The sequence below is a fragment of the Vanessa cardui genome, chromosome Z (assembly GCF_905220365.1).
Source record: "Vanessa cardui chromosome Z, ilVanCard2.1, whole genome shotgun sequence".
Classification (NCBI taxonomy): Eukaryota; Metazoa; Arthropoda; class Insecta; order Lepidoptera; family Nymphalidae; genus Vanessa; species Vanessa cardui.
In genome coordinates, this window is record NC_061154.1 from 8,574,178 (window position 1) to 8,594,171 (window position 19,994).

At 35.6% G+C, this 19,994-nt stretch overlaps 1 protein-coding gene across 4 annotated transcripts in view; it reads left to right on the top strand.

Moving 5' to 3' along the window:
• LOC124542956 (F-actin-monooxygenase Mical) overlaps positions 1-19,994 on the top strand; it is a 31,021-nt gene that overhangs the window by 2,620 nt on the left and 8,407 nt on the right. For 2 of the 4 annotated variants that reach the window (XM_047120912.1, XM_047120913.1), the window contains 19 exons: positions 3,450-3,626; positions 5,101-5,268; positions 5,589-5,673; positions 6,676-6,863; positions 7,258-7,428; positions 7,925-8,122; positions 8,944-9,148; positions 9,907-10,083; positions 10,633-10,806; positions 11,669-11,805; positions 11,893-11,962; positions 12,148-13,442; positions 14,089-14,352; positions 14,919-15,050; positions 15,131-15,199; positions 16,167-16,321; positions 17,362-17,607; positions 18,816-18,976; positions 19,347-19,453. In XM_047120912.1, coding sequence (XP_046976868.1) covers positions 3,450-3,626; positions 5,101-5,268; positions 5,589-5,673; positions 6,676-6,863; positions 7,258-7,428; positions 7,925-8,122; positions 8,944-9,148; positions 9,907-10,083; positions 10,633-10,806; positions 11,669-11,805; positions 11,893-11,962; positions 12,148-13,442; positions 14,089-14,352; positions 14,919-15,050; positions 15,131-15,199; positions 16,167-16,321; positions 17,362-17,607; positions 18,816-18,976; positions 19,347-19,453 — 4,179 coding nt within the window. The remainder of the gene's footprint in view (positions 1-3,449; positions 3,627-5,100; positions 5,269-5,588; positions 5,674-6,675; positions 6,864-7,257; positions 7,429-7,924; positions 8,123-8,943; positions 9,149-9,906; positions 10,084-10,632; positions 10,807-11,668; positions 11,806-11,892; positions 11,963-12,147; positions 13,443-14,088; positions 14,353-14,918; positions 15,051-15,130; positions 15,200-16,166; positions 16,322-17,361; positions 17,608-18,815; positions 18,977-19,346; positions 19,454-19,994) is intronic. The other 2 variants (XM_047120914.1, XM_047120915.1) reach the window with 1 other exon arrangement.

A 19,994-nucleotide genomic window follows, 5' to 3' on the forward strand; every position in this document is an offset into this window, starting at 1 on the left:
AGAATATTTTTCAAAATTATATATTTCATAATTATCATATTTATAAGTACCAACCTTCAAAAATAATGTTCAATATAGTATAGTATCTGTGTAAAATAATCTTAATAATGAATATTTTATATTAACATATCAGATGGTGAATTTTATCAGGTTGATTATAAATATATGTCTATTTACTGTTAAAGTTCAAGAAATTGAAAAATAAACGGTATGATGTGCGTGCGGCTTAGCGATAATCTGTGATACATAGTCTTTGGCAAGATGCCACAGACTAAGGTGCAAATCTTACAGGATATTCTACAAGCACCAAATAGTTCGAATAGGTACAGTTAGTATATATATTTACTGTTTCGTGATGATGGGTTCACATATATAAATAGACTGAGTGAACTTGACCTACTTCATAAATTACTTACCTGGTACTTTATGGCATAGCGAATATTTATCTCCTTCGAATTATGTAAATGTATTTTTCAGCGTATTCCATCAATAAATACAGAACTGCTGGATATCGTTATTAGAATATCACTGTTTTAAATGATATAAGCTCACTGTAAGTCTCTGTAGGCATTATGCAACACTAACATTAGATCGATTTTATAATCCGTCCGATGGTAGCTATCCCTTTGGTTAAACATCGATGACTTTATTTTTATATTATAAAAACTGTAATTCTATATAAACAGCGCACACAGTCTATTTACAGTCTAGAATGTAAACATAAATGGAGTTACTTACATATTTTCGTCGAACATATTATATGTGCTTTGTAACGTAAACCATTCGTTGCGTTGTTTACATTCAGTATGTATGTTAATGTTTATTCATTTTAATAAATCAAGTTCTTTATTGTATGCTAAAAGATTTGTTACGCATTGCGATTGAGATTCCCATTAGTCTTTACAATCGGTGGCCCAAAATGTGTAACAATGTTTGAGCGCGCGAAAAATTACAATGAATATATTTCTTGCATTGGCTCGCAACTACAAGCTATATTTATATATAATATAACTGGAGTGAGTGAAGTGTATGTAACATCAAAATAAATGCATTTGGATATATGGTATATACGATACATGTACTAAAATAAACTTTTTTCAATTTTTGTCTCTCTGTCTGTTTGTTTGTTCCGGGTAATTTCTAAAACGGCTGGACCGACTTTGATGGGACTTTCTTTTTGGGAGAGTAACTTAGGGTACAACAATAACTACTATTGTTAAATTCAAACACGCCCAAAGTTGTGGGTACAATTAATTAATTAATAAAATTAGGGTTTGATCTCAGGACGAAATTATATTGTTGTTATTTTTAACGTGGAGTATGTGTATGTAAACGTACAATGTATTTTATAGTGAAAAAAAAAACTGATTTAAACATGCCCACGGCTTTTGAAGATTCAAATTAGAATAATTTAAACCGTCAAGGTCAACTGCCGTTTTGCAGTGACCGAATATTTCGTGGCAAATAATTTCGAATAAGTGATATCTTCTAAAGGATTTATTAATTTGAATGAAAAAACGTTAGTAATTCTTATTTAAAGTATCTACCAACCTGGTGCTGCTATTTATTATATATTTTATCACTAGTTACAGTAAGTGTAGTTTAGAAAATAATCAAGAACCGTGTTATAGTAGACTTTTCTCTAGACAGATATTTTCCAAATGAATTTGTTTTATATATATCCTTAGGTTTCGCCAGCGTTAGTCATCTACCAAAACTGTTTTTTGTATATGATACCGTCATAAGATATGTACAAACCGTCCTCGTTTATCGATCTGTTAGTGAAAACCGTATCAAAATCTACTGAGCTGTTTAAAGAAGAAAGCGGAGAGAAAGACAGAGTCAAAGTGACTTTGTTTTATACAATGCATATATATTATGACGCATAATTAAAACATATCTTATTATTTCGGATTAGTAGAGTAGTAATACTAATTTGCTGTGACATTGACCTTTTTTTTAAACCATTAGCCTATTAATTAATCTAAATAAGTCAAATGAAACACACATTAAGTTTTATAATGACACCAATGATAGCGTTATTGAGTTTGTACTTAAAAGTATTCGCTATTTTATTTTTATATCAAGTACAAAATCGAGAGTTACTGTACAACTATTCTACGTAAAACTGACTAGAGCAGATTCCCTTATAAATAATTAATTATTTCACTTGCTGGCGCTTATTACTGTTATTAACTCGTGTGCATATTCAACTTTCATTTAGAATGTGACTTAAAAAATATAACGATCACGGCTGTTAAAGTAGCATGCACACATTTTATAGAGTTACATTTATAACAAACATAATCATTTTCAATAGACATGCGAGTTTTCTCACGAGGTTTTTTTTAAATAGTATGTATTAATTGTCATACATTTGCACACCACAAAAGCGAATCGCTGTAGTAGTGCTCCATTATCGCCATAAAATTTTAACCTGTTATCTTAACGGGTATTATAATTTGCCTTTGCTATTTACTTAGACGTGGAAGAAAAAATTCAGCAACAATAATGAATTAAGATAACAATTTATGATGTTTTATTTTGTTCCCTTTAATGAAATATGTACTTATTATATAACTATGTACGTAGTCATGTAATAATGCGTTGTGATTTTTTTCGTCCGGCTGATGTAACAAGTTTGCGTAGTGTTAGCATAATGGCAAGCGGTCGCATAACTACGCGCGAAGCGAACTTACCAGAAATGGTATTGCACTTAATTAATTAAACGGTACAACATATTGTCCTCGTCTTATGTTGGTTCCTGCATTACACGCTCACTCCATATAATTACCAATGTAATTCTATGAATACTTGACATTCTGATCTCTACCTGTCATCACATTTGTTTTTTTTTTAATTTTCGCTTGCATTTTATTGTTATTTTATTACATACCGATTTTTGTCGATTTGATTAAATTTAACTATACTAATATTAAAAATGTCAAAGTAACTTTTTGTCTCTTTGTCTGTTACTCTTTAACGGCTGAACCGAATTTGATGAAATTTTGTTATGAAGCGAGCTACTTTTTATGCTGTAAGCCTGACGGGAAAGATGTACAATGCAAGCAAAACCGCGTGCGAAAGTAATATTATAAAATTGTCTTGTAGCTGTTTACTTAGTTATGTTCCGAAATACTCAATATAGGCAGAGATGTCTTATTGTGCATTATGCATTAATGCGACCAAGTTATCATGCAAATGTGAACATAAACATTAAATAAAGAAAATAACGTGTAATTACGAGACTAATTAAAGCCCACATTATTAAAGAATCCTAACATTTTCATCCAATTATTTTTATTTTAAATTATATAAATAAATATAATGGTCGCTACACTAAGTGAAAACACGTTTGGAATTAAATATTCATTATGAAAGTTGAAAATAAAATTTGAAAGTTTCACTGTTGTTCGTCGTATACTTTACTCTTGTTTTCTATGTTTCAGGCCAAACTATCTAGTTCATGGAAGGCACAGGCACTTTTTAAAAAGTTTGATACGCGCGCTAATCATAAAGTGTACAGCAAAGGTCGTGCCTGCACTCAAACCAAGGTGCTCATAATAGGAGCTGGGCCGTGCGGACTGCGTGCCGCCATCGAATGCCAACTTCTTGGTGCCAAAGTGGTGGGTTGCAGTTTATCATTATCTATACTGATATTATAAAGAGGAAAACGTTGTTTGTATTGAATATTGACAAAAACTACTCGATCGATTTAAAAATATCTTTCATTTTACATGACATAGGTTAAATTTTATTTTGGAAAAAATAGGGTTCCGTAAGACATTTGGGTTTTTCGGACAGAAGGTGTCAAAAATCAACCAGAATCTTACTTCTATTTATTTATTTATTTTTTATTTTGTATCATTATGGGTTATTTTGTATATTTTCATTTGAGATACGGAATCCAGTCACATATTCGAAATCTAAGAAGTAGTTTCAGTAGTTAATATAAGAATATTAACTACTGAAAAAAAAGTGATATAAATTTATCTTTCAATAGCAAATTACAAATTAGCATTCAGACATCGAGACCTCAATAGCGTTAACTTTCAAATTTACAGAATAATTATGAATACACTCTAAAGAAAGAGTCACGCACCAATTACAGTGCGCCGCTCAAATATAGTAAAAGTTTTCGGTATTTATGTTCTAGATGTTTATCAGCGTCTTGGTCCACGACACTCTCTAGAGCATCAGTAGAATCAAGGAAACATTAAGAAATAGGCAACACCTTGCATGTATATCTTGTAGCTATTGAGGAAAACGTTGACTTTGTTTAATATCGACGACGACGACCTCCGTGGTCGAGTGGCGTGTACACCGGTTTTCATGGGTACGCCACTCTGAGGTCCCGGGTTCGATTCCCGGCCGAGTCGATGTAGATTACGATTAGTTTTCTATGTTGTCCTGGGTCTGGGTGTTTGTGGTATCGTCGTTACTTCTGATTTCAATAACATAAGTGCTTCAGCTACTTATATTGGGATCAGAGTAATGTATGTGATGTTGTCTCATATTTAAAAAAAAATATGCCCTTATGTATATGACACATAGTATCACGGCTATATTATCTTAGCCAAGACAATCAATAGCATAATATATAAAATCAATCAGAAAATGTTATTGCTAATTAAAAAAGAGAACGAACATTTGCGCTTTTAACTTGTAATTGATTTGAATTAGACAGTAATGAAAGATTTATATACGTAATTATATATATTTATATTACTGTAGCGACCCGCTTTGCTTTGCAAGGGTGATCTGACATCACATTACAAACTTAAAATTATCAGTGTGTCTTTACTATATTGTCCATGTATTATATGCAAAAACCTTCCTCTCGAATCTATCTATCTATTAAAAAAACCGCTTCAAAATACGTTTTATAGATTTGAGCATATGGACAGAGAAAGCGACGTTGTTTTATACTATGTAGTGATAGCAACAACGAAATATTAAATATTACATTTCGTTGTCATCTGAAAATGACTGGTTGTTGAAATGAGGCTCGATTTTTCCCTGGAATGCAATATTTACAAACAACCTAATTAGAAAGAAATGTACTTTTATATATGAATGATATGTTTGATTATCTTTTAGGTTGTGGTCGAAAAACGTGATAGAATGTCTAGAAACAATGTCCTGCACTTGTGGCCCTTCGTCATACACGACTTGAGAGCTCTGGGCGCTAAGAAATTCTTTGGGAAGTTTTGTGCCGGATCCATAGATCATATCTGTATCAGGCAGTTACAGTGCATACTTTTGAAGGTATTTATTCTAATATATACTGTTTCTTAAAAAAGATTATTTAAATGTTGGCGTTCTATTGCTTCAAAATTGAGAGAAATATTATTTTCATCCCCTTGACTTGTACTTTATTGAGATTTGATCTTAAGTAACATGTTTTGATATAAAAACAAACTTATGTATATTTTTTGTTGTTGTGGACCCTTCCCATTGCAAATAGTGAGACAACATATAAACTACATTTTTTTTATATATATTTTTTTATGTATTGGTTTTATTATGAAGTTCTTCTCAGAATACTTAATTTGTACCCGAAGTAATTCATTATTTCATCTTTCTAGGTGTCACTTTTGTTAGGCGTTGAATTTCACGAAGGAGTCGGCTTCGAGGAACTGCTGGAGCCCACAGTTACTGAAAACTCTGAAAGTAAGAATATAAATAATTATTATTCTTATTTGTTAATTCGATATCATACGATGATTTTTCTTTAATCCTAAATTTTTTATCTTATCAAAGATAAGAATTAAATGTTCTTCAAAAGTTTTGAAGAGCGGAAACAAAGAGCTGAAAAACGTGATATCATATTTATACAAACATAAGAGATAAAAATAAAGTATGTAATAAATAATAAAATACTCGACGATTTTTCTATTCACAAATTATAATTAGCTCCTCTGAATAAAATAATAAATAATATAGTATGGTAATTAATTTACCCAAGCATGTAAAAATACATCTCACTCGTGTAATTAATATTTATAATGATTAATTTTTTTATGATTTAAGGTCACTAAACCTAAAAAACGTAGAACTATCTGCTAAAGCCATTTTATGTTCTCGAAATATTCGTAAACTTAATAAACACATTGCGCACAAAAAATAAAGCACATAATTATATTTATTAGCTGAAAGGACTTTGTGCAAGCCTTTGTAGGTGCCTTCCACTCATCAGACTATTAACATACTACCAACTACCAATCAGCTGTACTTAGCATTTTTGTGTTCCGATTTCAAGGGTGAGTGAGTCAGTGTAACTGGAGGCACAAAGGATATATACATCTTAGGGTTGGTGGCGAATTGGCTATGTAAGAAATGGTTAATTTCTTACAATGCCAGGGATTGTCTACGGGCGGTAATCACTTCCCACCAGATGACTTATTTGCTCGTCCGCTTACCTTTATTATAAAGACATAAATAATAATACGCAAGTAAAACTTCTTGAAATCTCAATCTATAACAAAGGTATCACGATTTTACTCAATTTTTGAAGACTCAATTCCAGAAGAGCGTATATAAAGATATAAATAAAAGAGCTCTACGTTTTTAATGAAGTAACATATACTTCAGCTTTACTAAACTAGTTCTTTAAGAATCCTTTTTCCAGTAGTAGTAGAGTCGTTTTACATAATATATTGTATTTTTTTCTAGCCCTAGGATGGCGTGCGAGAGTCAGCCCTATAGATCACCCCGTAGCGCAATACGAGTTCGACGTTCTCATCGGCGCAGACGGCAAGCGAAACACACTTCAGGGCTTCAAACGTAAAGAATTTCGTGGAAAGCTTGCAATGGCTATCACGGCAAACTTTATCAACCGGCACAGTGAGCAAGAGGCTTCGGTTCGTAACTTCTATTTGCTAGATATATTGATCGTATTTAATTGATTTCTATGGAGTCAAAAACAAAAATCTGTTAATTTCTTATTGGCTAAGACCTCCCCTCTCTTTGAGGAGTAGGTTTCGAGCAAATTCCACCACGCTGCTCCAATGCGAGTTGGTGGATTTGCATGTGGCAGAATTTCGTTTAAATTAGACATTGCTGGTTTCCTCGATGTCTTCTTTCACCGCCGAACTCGAGATGAATTATAAACATAAATTATGCATATGAATATTTAGTGGTGCGTCCCTGGGTTTGAACTCCAAATCATCGGTTAAGACGCACGCCTTCTAACCACTGGGCCATCTTGACTCAACAATGCGTAAATTTATTTATTTTCTTTTTTATTGTCACCAGGTACCTGAAATAAGTGGCGTGGCTTTCATATTCAATCAGAAATTCTTCAAAGATTTGTATGAGGAAACTGGAATAGATCTCGAAAACATTGTGTATTATAAGGACGATACGCACTATTTCGTAATGACAGCGAAGAAACACAGTCTTTTAGACAAAGGAGTTCTTTTAAATGTAAGTATATTTAAATACTATATATTAACAACTCGTATTACTGGGCATTCAATAAAAAATGGGAAGGGGGTACACCTACAATACTGCCGTGGTATATTTATAATGCTATTATCTAACTAAACCAAATTATGAACTATGACGGTAAAAATGTAAACCTATGAAACTTATCAAAGAAAAGGCCATGAAGTTATTTCCAAAACTAATCAAGATATCAAAAAACCGAGTATATATGTCGATAGAGAATTATTTTTCTTATTGATGCAATCAAAAGTAAATCGATCACATGTAGATGAAGATCAGTTAACGGCATTTTTGTTACACCACGGCAGAATAGTTTTGAAATGATTCAACAGTACCCTAACTCCCAAACTAGGAAACTTCACTTTTGTGGAGCAAGTACCTTCACAGTGTGTCACTATATTACAACATTAACAAATGATTCGGAAAACATATGTTTTCTTTTTAAACGAATTGACCAGAGACAATTTTTTTCAAGGACTTTGCGGAGGTTTCTCGCTTGCTAAGCGTCGAGAACGTGGACAGAGCAGCGCTGATGAGGTACGCGCAAGAGGCCGCAAGATTTTCTACCGACGGACGTTTGCCTTTGCGTGACTTCGCTCTTAATCATTACGGGGAGCCAGACGTAGCACTGTTCGATTTCACCTCAATGTATGCAGCCGAAAATGCCAGCATGGTAATATATATATTTTTTTATTTATTTAAATTGCAGTGTTAATAATATTTATACAGGAGTAATGTTTATACAGGCGTCACGAATAAATTTAACGATAAACCGTACAGGTTTACGAAAATAAAAACCAACTCATTCTCTTCTAAATAAAACAACCTAATTTCCAAAAACATACCCACGCATACTCACACATAAATAATTAATGAATTTATTACCTACTCTCTAATTTGAAACGTTAATCAAAATAATGGTAATATATACTTGGTGGTAGGGCTTTGTGCAAGCGAGTCTGGGTAGGTACCACCCACTCATCAGTTATTCTACCGCCAAATAACAGCACTCAGTATTGTTGTGTTCCGGTTTGAAGGGTGAGTGAGCCAGTGTAACTACAGGCACGAGGGACATAACATCTTAGTTCCCAAGGTTGGTGGCACATTAACGATGTAAGGAATAGTTAATATTTCTTACAGCGTCATTGTCTATGGGCGATGGTGACCACTTACCATCAGGTGGCCCATATGCTCGTCCGCCAACCTATACCATAAAAAAATAATAATAATTTTGATATTTCATACAGTGGCGTAGCTAGGTGCGGAAGGGCCCCGGTGCATAGAAAAAGAATCGGGCTCTCACGCCCTCTTTAACTAATAATTACCCATTAAAATTATAGATAAAGTTTAGTTTAGAGGGCCCCCTGAACTCCGGGCCCTGGTGCAGTGCACCACCTGGCCCTACGATAGCTACGCCACTGATTTCATATTTATGTTTTTTTAATGTAACAAATACCGACTATAAACTATTTATTTCCTTTTCAATTATTTTAGGTATACGATCGACACGGCAGGCGATTACTTTGCCAGCTCGTTGGGGATAGCTTGCTGGAACCGTTTTGGCCGACGGGTTCCGGATGTGCGCGAGGCTTCCTCTCCGCACTTGATTCAGCGTGGGCCGTCCGCGCGTGGGGACAGACTCCAAACCCACACCCCTTGGAAGTTATTGCAGAACGAGAATCTATATATAGGCTTTTAGGTATAGCCTTATGTAATAATAATAATAATAATAAATACTCTTTATTGTAAACCAATAATAAAAAACAAGGTAAATGGGTAACATGTTGAGTAGATGTACAAAGGCGGTCTTATCGCTACGGTAGCAATTTCTTCCAGACAACATTTGGGCATAGGACTGAAAAAAAAATTGGAAGCGGTTTGGAGGCGTACAAAAGTTATAAATTAATTGACTAAAATATATTATGTAATATATATTCCCATTTTTTCATCAAAATGTTTAAGAGATTGCGAACATAGTACAAAAGCTAATATGTAAGGGTTTTTAGTTCAATAAATCTACTTTACCCTTTCAATATTATTATCCTTAAAGTCACTTGTCTGTCTGTTCGTCCAAGGGATATTCAACCGATATAAAAAATAACCGAATAGATTTTCCTATGGTTTTTAGCTGTGGTCGGTGTGACTCATAAGTAAAGTTTTGGTGTATAATTTATTTATTAAGTTTTTGTGTTAATTGTCTATAATGTGATGATTGTAAAATAACTCGGAAACAATCATTCCGACTGCCGTGCGTTACATAAAACAATAAATTTATAATTATATGTTTTCTCTACAAGAAGTCGGCTGCGAATATTTTGCATAGAAGATCAATGATTTTTTTTCTGTACTGTCTGGTAATGATCCGACTATATCCTACTCGAACGGGTCAATTGGCCGTTGCCTTTGATCTAGTTCCTTATTTCCTATGTTGTTTATATGTTATATTTCTCAATATAGCTCAGACAACGCCTGAGAATCTTCACCGTGACTTCGGTGCGTACACGCTCGATCCCGGGACGCGTTATCCGAATCTCAACCGAGCGGCCGTGACGCCGCACCGAGTTACGTCCTTCTACGATTCCGACGAACCATTGCCTCTCGACGCCGTGCCAACGGCGAAAAAGAGACGTCGAGGTAACCTAAATATTGCATTTATTAAATATAATCTCTCTCTCAAATCTTATATTAATTTCCATATGGAAATGCAAGATGGCGTAACTCAATCAGTACCGTTGCTACATACAATATTTATTATGTAAATAATTTATTGATTATTATTACACAGCATGTCTGTTACATACACTGTATTAGTGCAAAAAACCTCTCCTCAATTTCCATTAGCAAATGTATAAATATCTAAATCGAAATGAACAAGTATTACGACCAAGAACAAAACCAAATATTATTTTTATAAATCAGATTATCCTATAATTTAATTTTATTGAAAAATAAGTACGGGATTTTAATGTAGTTCAAATAAAATGTTAAATGACGCTTAACCTATTATTTGAAATAAAAGGTTTTTTTTTTTAAAAAAAATGACTAAATACAATTGCATATTCAGTCAAATCTATTAATTAAAATAAGTAGTAAGTACGTTTAACTGAAAGTATAGCAAAAACAGAAAGGCATTAAAAAAGAATATTATTTTATACTCATTAAAATAATTAATGTTTAATTAAGAACCGGAGATATCAGAAGAAACTCTCATCGCCTGGGTGGGATACACGGAGCCGGGACTAAGGGCAGCTACAGGTCCGGCTGCTTTATCCGAACTCCTGAAACGATACCGACCGGATCTCTTGCCAACGGAATCGTCACCGAAGGCAGTTTACCACATATTACAGCAAGAGTTTGGTAAGATATATTATTAATATTAATTTAAATAATTGTATTAACTAACATGACTGTATATTTTTAAATGTTGAAAAAGTTTCTTGACGGTTCTTCTCGGTAGAATCTACTTTCCGAACCGGTGCTAGCTTCACTTAATTGTTAAATGACGATTCAAAAGTGCTTGTAAAAGCCCACTTGGATAAAGTGTACTTTGATTTTGATTTTGATAAATCGGTTAAAAAGGCAGGCAGATAATTTCATATCCTGTCGGTCTATCCTTTCTGTAATATTCGTTGCTAATTATTTGGTACATATATAAGAAAGATTTATTACTTACTAAAAGTACGCTAATAAATATTTTCGAACGTAAAACTATCTAAATATTCTATAATTAATGCGAATGTAATTCTATCTGTTAGTTACAAATTCACGTATAAACCATTGAACCAATTTCAATGAATTTTGGTACAAAGCTAGCTTAAACTCCCTCATCAAAACGCTGGTGAAGCCTAGACCAAATACTAACAATAACAACAACAACAGCCTGTAAATTCCCACTGCTGGGCTAAAGGCCTCCTCTCCTTTTGAGAAGAAGGCTTGGAACATATTTCACCACGCTGTTCTAATGCGGGTTGGTGGAATACACATGTGGCAGAAAAATCTTTGAAATTTGTCACAAGCAGGTTTCCTCACGATGTTTTCCTTCACCGCTGAGTACGAGATGAATTATAAAGACAAATTAAGCACATGAATCAGCGGTGCTTGCCTGGGTTTGAACCCGTAATCATCGGTTAAGATAAGCGTTCTAACCACTGGGCCGTCTCGACTCGTACTAACAATGAATACATGTTATTAATTGGTATAATTAAATGTTTATAAACAGGAATTACCCCAGTCGCGGCTAATGGATCGACTCGTGATATCCCGGAAGCAAAGCTGCGCTCATACCTTCTTCGAGTTTATCTAGCTTTTAAGGGTGAAGTGCCTCATATTTATCACAAGACAGACATGTTCGATCAGGTTATTGCTTTTTTTTTGTATTTCCGATCTCATTATGAATTTTTTGTTTATAATCCTGATTTTGTAAAACTAATTTTACTTTTCCAGATTAAAAAAAGTCAGCAGACCGAGAAGAGTATTCGGAACACAGCGGACCATTCAGTTTCTGTTTATTCAAGTAATTATTTCATGACTATATCATTTTTATAAATTTATGATACAGTAATGTATATAAGGCAGAAAAGTAAAAATACTATTAAAGTAATAAATATTATAATATGTTTTAATTTTTTTATTGATTGATAACACTGTAGAAATAAGCCGGTAGTAACTTTAGCTAATATATATATGCTTTTACCTTAGACGCTGCGGATACTGACAAATCGCACTCGAGCTACAGAAAAAAGCGACGCTCCGTTCGTCCGCAACAAGTAAGTAACGATCCCGCAGAATATATCAGAAAAAAAATTGGAAAATTAGATTTAAACGATATTACACAACTAGCGCGGCTCATTGAAGGACACGACACCGTTCCAAACGATGAACAGCGAGCTGATAAGCAAAAGGAGTTACAGGAACAAATAATTACCTTGCTAGACCCCGACGACTCACCGGACCCGAAAGTCATACGGGATTCCTTAGCACAGCTCTTGCAAGGAACCACGAAGACAAAGGTTAAATCGAAAAATGCTAACGAGTCCAAATTTGCTCATTATTTCCAAGAGGGCGGCAAGAATAATGAAAAGAAACTTCATAAGCCACCTCGTAAATTAAAAGGTTTGGATGCTAACACGATCAAAATTCCCGATTTCTCGGACATATTTCAAGACGATTCCGCCGATACAGATGCTACTTTAGTAGCACCAGTTGAATATTCAAAGAGAAAACAAAAATCGAAATCGCCCTCATCTAATAATCTTAATCACAAAGAAGTCGTCAGGGCTTCTTCAACAGATATACAGTTACCGCAAACGAGAAGATTATCCGAAGTAATAGATACGCAAAGGAAAAGAAGCTCACAAAGTCCAGAAATATCTCTACCGTACGGTCGCTCAAATTCTATAGGATCTCCAGAAATGGCATTTAATACGAGACGTATAGCACAGATGTTTGAAGGTAACAAACGGCAGACCCAAAGTCCAGAATCTATTACAGTTCGTTCAAGAATAACAGACAATCCAGAAATGGCGCTGCGGTGGCAACGTATGGCCGATATCATTGAAGGAAAGCGTCGTGACACTCCTAGTCCTGATCGTACAAAGCGATCTGATTCCATTGGAAATCCTGAACTAGCACTACGTAGACAACGTGTCGCTGACTTAATTGAAGGTGGCAATAAGCCGTACCAGGGCCAAGAGAACGTGGTGCAAAGGAGGAACTCGGGAGAAATTGCATTCAGGGTGCAAAGAGTTTCAGAAATGATGAAGAAGAAAAACGCTGAGGCGAAAAAGCCAAAGAGTTATGGAAAACGAAAGGCGGCTCGAGAGATTATGAAACAGCGTTTTGAAAAGAGTTTACAAATGTTGGCAGCCGAACCAAGGCTTGATTTTACTTCTTCCACGGATTTAGAAAACGACTATGGACTACAGCAGTACCGTGCGAGTGCACCACAGTTTGACGAGCGAGTTAAAAAATTGGAGAAGAAATTGCAACATTATGTGAGATATGTGTGGTTGTGTGCTGCATGGTTGAACTAACGCTCTCGTTGGGGTATTTTATACGTTATTGTAATTATAAACATATATCTCAATTTTCTGTGATATAAATTAGTTATAACTTGATAATAATTATAGGTTTTTTTTTAATTATCATATAATTTTGATAATTTTTTATATTACCGTAATTTTTAATTAAAAATAGACAATCCAATAAGAAAAGTCTATGAGTATAATGGTTACTCAGGAAACTCATGTTTATTTATAACGTTTTGGGACAAAATATCTCAATTTCATTCAGGCTTTTAGTGTGTGCATGTACACGTAATTCACTGTGAAATATATTTACAACTATTTTCTTGATATTGTAATCAGTTCTTATTTAATTTCAGCTAATAATATTTATTAATATACACTGATAATTGAGTGAATATTTACAGTTTGAACACGTGCAAACTAACAAACTTAATATTTTACCCCGTGATATGCACTTTCCCTTGAATATGAAGGATTATGTCACTATTTTTATACTTGAACCTTAATCATTTGTCAATAGCAATTGCTACTTTAAATATAAAATAGTAACATATCCTTTTTGTTTTCATAATTTATGTCACTTATGTTAAAATAATTTACGTGTGTTATGTAGGAGGAAGGTCGCATTGTCGGTGGAGGGGCGCGCGCTACAGGTGGAGGCGCGCGTGTCGCCCGCTTGGCTGCGGAGCTGTCGAACACGACGACCTCATCGGTAGCGCCACGTTCCTCGAAACCAAAAGATTTGATGAGATCAGTGGGAAAAATCGAACGAGATGACTGGAACGTTAAAGAAATCGAACGAAAAATCATGGAAAATAGACTCGGCCGGCCCGAGCCTAAAACAGCGGAAAAAGTACCCAAATGGGATAGGGAACAAGTAAGTTTTGCCAACTCTTTGTATAAATTATTTTTCCTTTCCAGCAAAAATAACTCCGTAGAGCGAAACCAAAGTTTGCAATCCGCCTCTTACTCTACGTTGCTTAGTATCCCGGGGTGATTTGGTGCCAGACAATAACGAGTTCAAGGGTGCTAAATTTTGCGTCATTGTTTATTCGTCTGCAAACAGCTTTACGTTCTACCATTGAACTAGTACTGCTTGCTTATTCTAGTATTAAAGTTACATTCTTAACGGTCAATGAATAAATTTGTCTCGCATCGCTATCACGATTTTCTTGTCGATTTTCTTGCTGAGCAATGTACCAGGCTCAGGGCAGGATCTCATTCACATTTTTCTCACGACGAAATTGATGAATATTTTTATTTCTTATTTATTTATTTTATGCAAGTAAATTTTTCATTTCAGTCTAATATCATATTTTTATGATTTAACTCTAAATAACATTTTAAACTCATTTAATTTATTTCCAAATACATAAATATTTTACTAAAAACACATTAATTAATTTTCGTTGGAATGATGATTAAATATTGTGTCTTAAATAGTTTCTAGGTCGCCAACGTCGGCTCAAAGAAGGCGAAAATAATGAAGAAAAGTGGGGAGAGATTGACGAAACACTTCACAAACTTGACCAAAAACTGAGGGACTCAGGACGACCAGTCCATGGAACCAAGAAGGTGACATATTGATTGAATTAATAAAAACCAAACATACTTTTTGTCACTGTGACTACAGTTTATTTTTTATTATAATTCAGGTAGCCAAGCTGGCCACTAAATTTGTTAAGAAGGAAGAACCGGAAGCGGGAAAAGCGTCAAAAGAAGAGGTATTTATTTAACAATCGTAGTACTAAGAATTCTTTGAAAGGTAATGAGCAAAATTTTTTATGAGATTCACAAAAAAAGTTACGGGCCGTGTCGTCGCCATAGTAGTTATTCATTGCGCGGTGCAACGAATAGCTTATCGAATTTTCAAAAAAGGGCATATCATAGTATTGACTACGAAGGAAGTTTGCAAAGCAGACAGACATATAGGGCTCTCGCCAATGATGTTCTAGTAAACAGATATGTCATTAACGCGCAAAAAGTAAAGACTAGAAAACGTCGTAATTGGGACGTTTGCCTTTAGTCGTTTTCATCATAATTATGCCAGTAATATGTTATAATACATCATAATTATGTAGTAATACGTTTTGCGTTATTAAAACATCTAGTTATCCCTTTTACTTATTGTTTTTATCAAGCTATCCTTTTTACTTGTAACGAAATGTAAAATAAACGGTCCCCGGCGCGGCACACTTTTATATATAACATATCTGTTTATTAGAATATCATTGGCTCTCGCCCAGTTTTTTATACAGTAGGCCTAAGTTGCACCACATGGACATACAAGAAGGTTTAGGCTAGCCTGATATAAAGTTATAAATGTTACAACCAAAAAATTCTTAATAGTACTCCGGTGTTTGGAAGTTGCAAGTCTATTGACTCTCGTGTCTCGGAAATCAGGTAAACTTGTTATTTCTGGTCAAGATGTACCTTCTCATCGGATTATGAGAGTTCACATTTAGATGTCCACCAAGACCGGATTCTCAGAAGGATTATTATAAGGATTATTGAGTTATTTCGAAAAGTTGGGTTGTCTGGAAGAAATAGCTACTTAGCCATAAGACCGCCCATTGTACTCTACAATATTATATATAATAATTGTAACATATTATAATGTGTATCATGTGGTGTATAATAAAGTTTAAATAAATAAATATATAAAAGTAAAACATTCAAAATATTTGTCAGCTAAAGAAACCGTGGCGTGGACCGTCGTCTGCGGGCATGCAGTGCGCTGCGTGCGGTACTCGCGTGTTCGCAGCGGAGGGCGTGGTTGCGGACGGCCTGCACTTACACCGGGCCTGCTTCCGATGCGCTGTTTGCAAGACTGTACTGAGGCCTGGGTGGGTCATCTTTAATATTAATTTGAATTATTCATTAACCTTACTGTCTCTATAACTATCTGGAATCTGTCGAGTCGAGATGGCACAGAACGCGTGCATCTTAACCGATTATTGCGGGTTCAGACCCAGGCAAGCACCGCTGATTCATGTGCTTAATTTGTCTTTATAATTCATCTCGTACTCGGAGGAAAACATCATGAGGAAACCTGCATGTGACAAATTTCATAGAAATTCTGCCAAATGTGTATTCCACCAATCCGCACTGGAACAGCTTGGTGGAATATGTTCAAAATCTTCTCCTCTAAGGGAGAGGAGGCCTTTAGCCCAGTAGTGGGAATATACAGGCTGTTGTTGTGTTAACGTTACTGTGATTATTTATCTAAGTAATGTTTACTCGAATTTTTAATTTTTATTTACTATTTAATATAGTGAAACTTATAGTTTAGACATGTTCAAATTTAGAATTTGAATTGTGTTAAAAAAATGTACGTAACGATACAAGTTTAAACTGATTAATCTACACTAATATTATAAAGAGGAAAACTTTGTTTGTTTGGTTGTAATGAATAGGCTCAAAAACTACTGGACCGATTTTAAAAATTCTTTCACCATTCGAAAGCTAAATTAATCCCGCATAACATAGGCTAAATTTTATTTAAAAAAAAATAGGGTTCCGTAAGATATTTTTTGGGGTTTTCGGACAAAAAAGGAAAAAATCTACCAAAAAAGTTGATTTTTTGCGTATGATGCCTAAACTATAAAAGATAGAACTATAAAAAGGTTCTAACTCCGGTCCTTAGAGGGCATAATGGCCTCCGACCCTAAGAACCTCATCAGATTCGTGGCTGATGTTGGTCTGGCTGAGGTGTTGTGATCACGAATTTGAGTCACAATAGATACAAGCGCCGGTTGCAGTAATTCTTCAAATGTGACCGTGCCTCAGCAGTAGGGATATTAGAAGACTGATTATGAACCGTTATCTACGCGGGCGAAGCCGCGGGCGACCGCTAGTGTAATATAAAATTGGATATTGTTTACAGTAACTACACGATGGAGCGGTATGGCAGTAGATTGGTCTGTCTGCGCCACTCGGGAGTGAGCGTGCCCGACTCGATAGTGTCGAGGGTGCTGTCGGCGCCGTCCCCCGCGCGCGGCGACGCGCCCACGCCCACGCCGGAGCGCATCAGCCTCGAGCTCTCCGACGGAGGTGCGAGAGAGATCGACGAGGACGAATGGACCGACAGGAACTTCCTCGCCTCTGAAACATCCGGCGCCGGAGGACTTAGGTTCGTTCACTTGTAATATACAAACTGTTTTCTAGTTTCAAAGCGGATTTTATAGGTGATACATACCAAAGATATATATAGTACGACACAACTTAATGTTGCATCGGCAAAATTCGTAAAACCGATCACATCCGAATTGAGTACGCTATCCCAAATTATCAATATTTATATCTCACGCGAATATGATCTTTACATAAACGTAATAACTTGTAATATCATATGACCTAATATATTCGTCAATTTGACGCGTCGATTTACATGCAATTGCTTTCTCTGACGCGTGAATCTATAGCGACGAATAGCGTCGAATGGCGCGATAGCGAGCTATTTCTATTGGTTGTGTAAATCGGCAGTAATCGGTTTTATTTTCATTCCATTGCATTTTCCGATGCTACATACGCGTGACACCTAAAACAAATATTTCTTATGTAAATTATACTGTGTCAAGCATGTAAAACTCCTTTTTATGAACAATATAAATGCGAATTTTAATCACGCGTGAGGAAGTATCAGCATTAATCAATTTTGCGTCACTCACCAATGCACCACAGCGTAAAGGTGAGAATCGGAGATTGAGATTCACATATATATATTTATTTTGCCTGTTATGGAATGGTTCCAAAAGGCAGCGGAATGGACAAAGGTTTGGTGGTAGAAACACTTTCTTAATGCTACCGTGGTAATTGGGAACTTGTCAAAAGCATATATACTCGTATCTCGCTTAAACTCCACGGTGTCTTTTCGTTTATGAGTTACTTGTTGTCGTCCGCTGATTCACTTGCATTTCAGGCGTTGGTCGTCAGGTGTTAGGACGAAAAGTTGCTTATGTCCCTCCTTGAAGGTCAAGGTTAATTCATATGAAATTTCAACAAATTCAGTTTAGTGATTTCGCCCCGAAGAGCATTAGGCAGACAGAGTTCTTCGTGTTTATAATATTAATACAGATTTATTAACGAACGAGTCGATTTTATGAACAAAATTGCAAATAATGTAAAAAACGATAATTTTATTTGTATATAATGAATACTGTAAATAATTGTTATGTATATAAATAAATGTGTATATGGCCACACTGATGTTTGACAGGACTAAGTCCTCTTTTAATGTTCACTGATGATACGAGACGATAACACAAATGACTTTTAATTTTCAGTTATTTGCTATTATTAATAATAAGTTATACGTAAAGATAATTTCATATTTATTAGTGATGAGGAAGAGTCAAGTTCAGATGAGTATACGGACGCCGGTGATAGTGATAACGATGCAGAACATTCGCCGCAGCCCGTCGTTGCGGAGTCTCGACCGCTGCATTCCAATCTCTACTTCTCCGATGACTCCTTTGGATATGACGATTACTCGGACGATGGTAAGAAGCACATACACATTTTCAATTAAAACCTTACTAATTGTAATTAAATCTACTCTAGTACTACTCTATTGTCTCTAGATTGGTTGGTTTTACTACAATTGACGACCTCCATGGTCGAGTGGTGTGTACACCGGTTTTCATGGGTACGCCACTCTGAGGTCCCGGGTTCGATTCCCGGCCGACTCGATGTAGATTACCATAAGTTTTCTATGTTGTCTTGGGTCTGGGTGTTTGTGGTACCGTCGTTACTTCTGATTTCCATAATACAAGTGCTTCAGCTACTTACATTGGGATCAGAGTAATGTATGTGATGTTGTCTCATATTTATTTATTATTTATAAAAAAATTAAAATACCGTTGATTTCAGGCGCGGAGTCGTCTGGTAACGAGTCATGTTCGCGCATGCGCGCCGCCCGCGAGGCTCGGCGACGCGAGGTGCCAGCAGAGGCGCGGCCGCCCACTGATAGCAGCGAGGTACCGCGCTGCATCGTCGCCTAGCCGTGCGTCAGTCGCGCGTCAGTCGCGCGTCAGTCGCGCCGCCGGTCGCGCGACTGCGGGGAGGTGCGCCGCGAACGACCTCTCGCCCCGCCCCGCCTACGCCCCTCTCTCATCATCATCATCGATATTACACTTGCATGCACCCACATACCATCACCATTACAATAGGAAGCTTCCTCTGTATTGCGTCACACTTATTATATACCACGTTCGAATTAAAAATCGAAGGTCTTTTTTTAAACTTATTAAAAACACGTTTAAATAAGCTATAGAAAGTATCATCATGTACGTTCGTTAATGTTCACCTTTTTGTATTAGATTAATTGAAACTTTTTTCTTCGTATTGGTATTTACATATGACCACAATAATCGCTTGTTGAAATAAACGTCGACCCAGTTGGGAGCACTATTCAATTTAAATTTCATGAGCATTAAAGAAAATTTTATAGTAACGCAGAGGAATTTTTAGAGATAAATTAACTTGTAACTGAAGATGAGGCTACCAATACTATAAAAG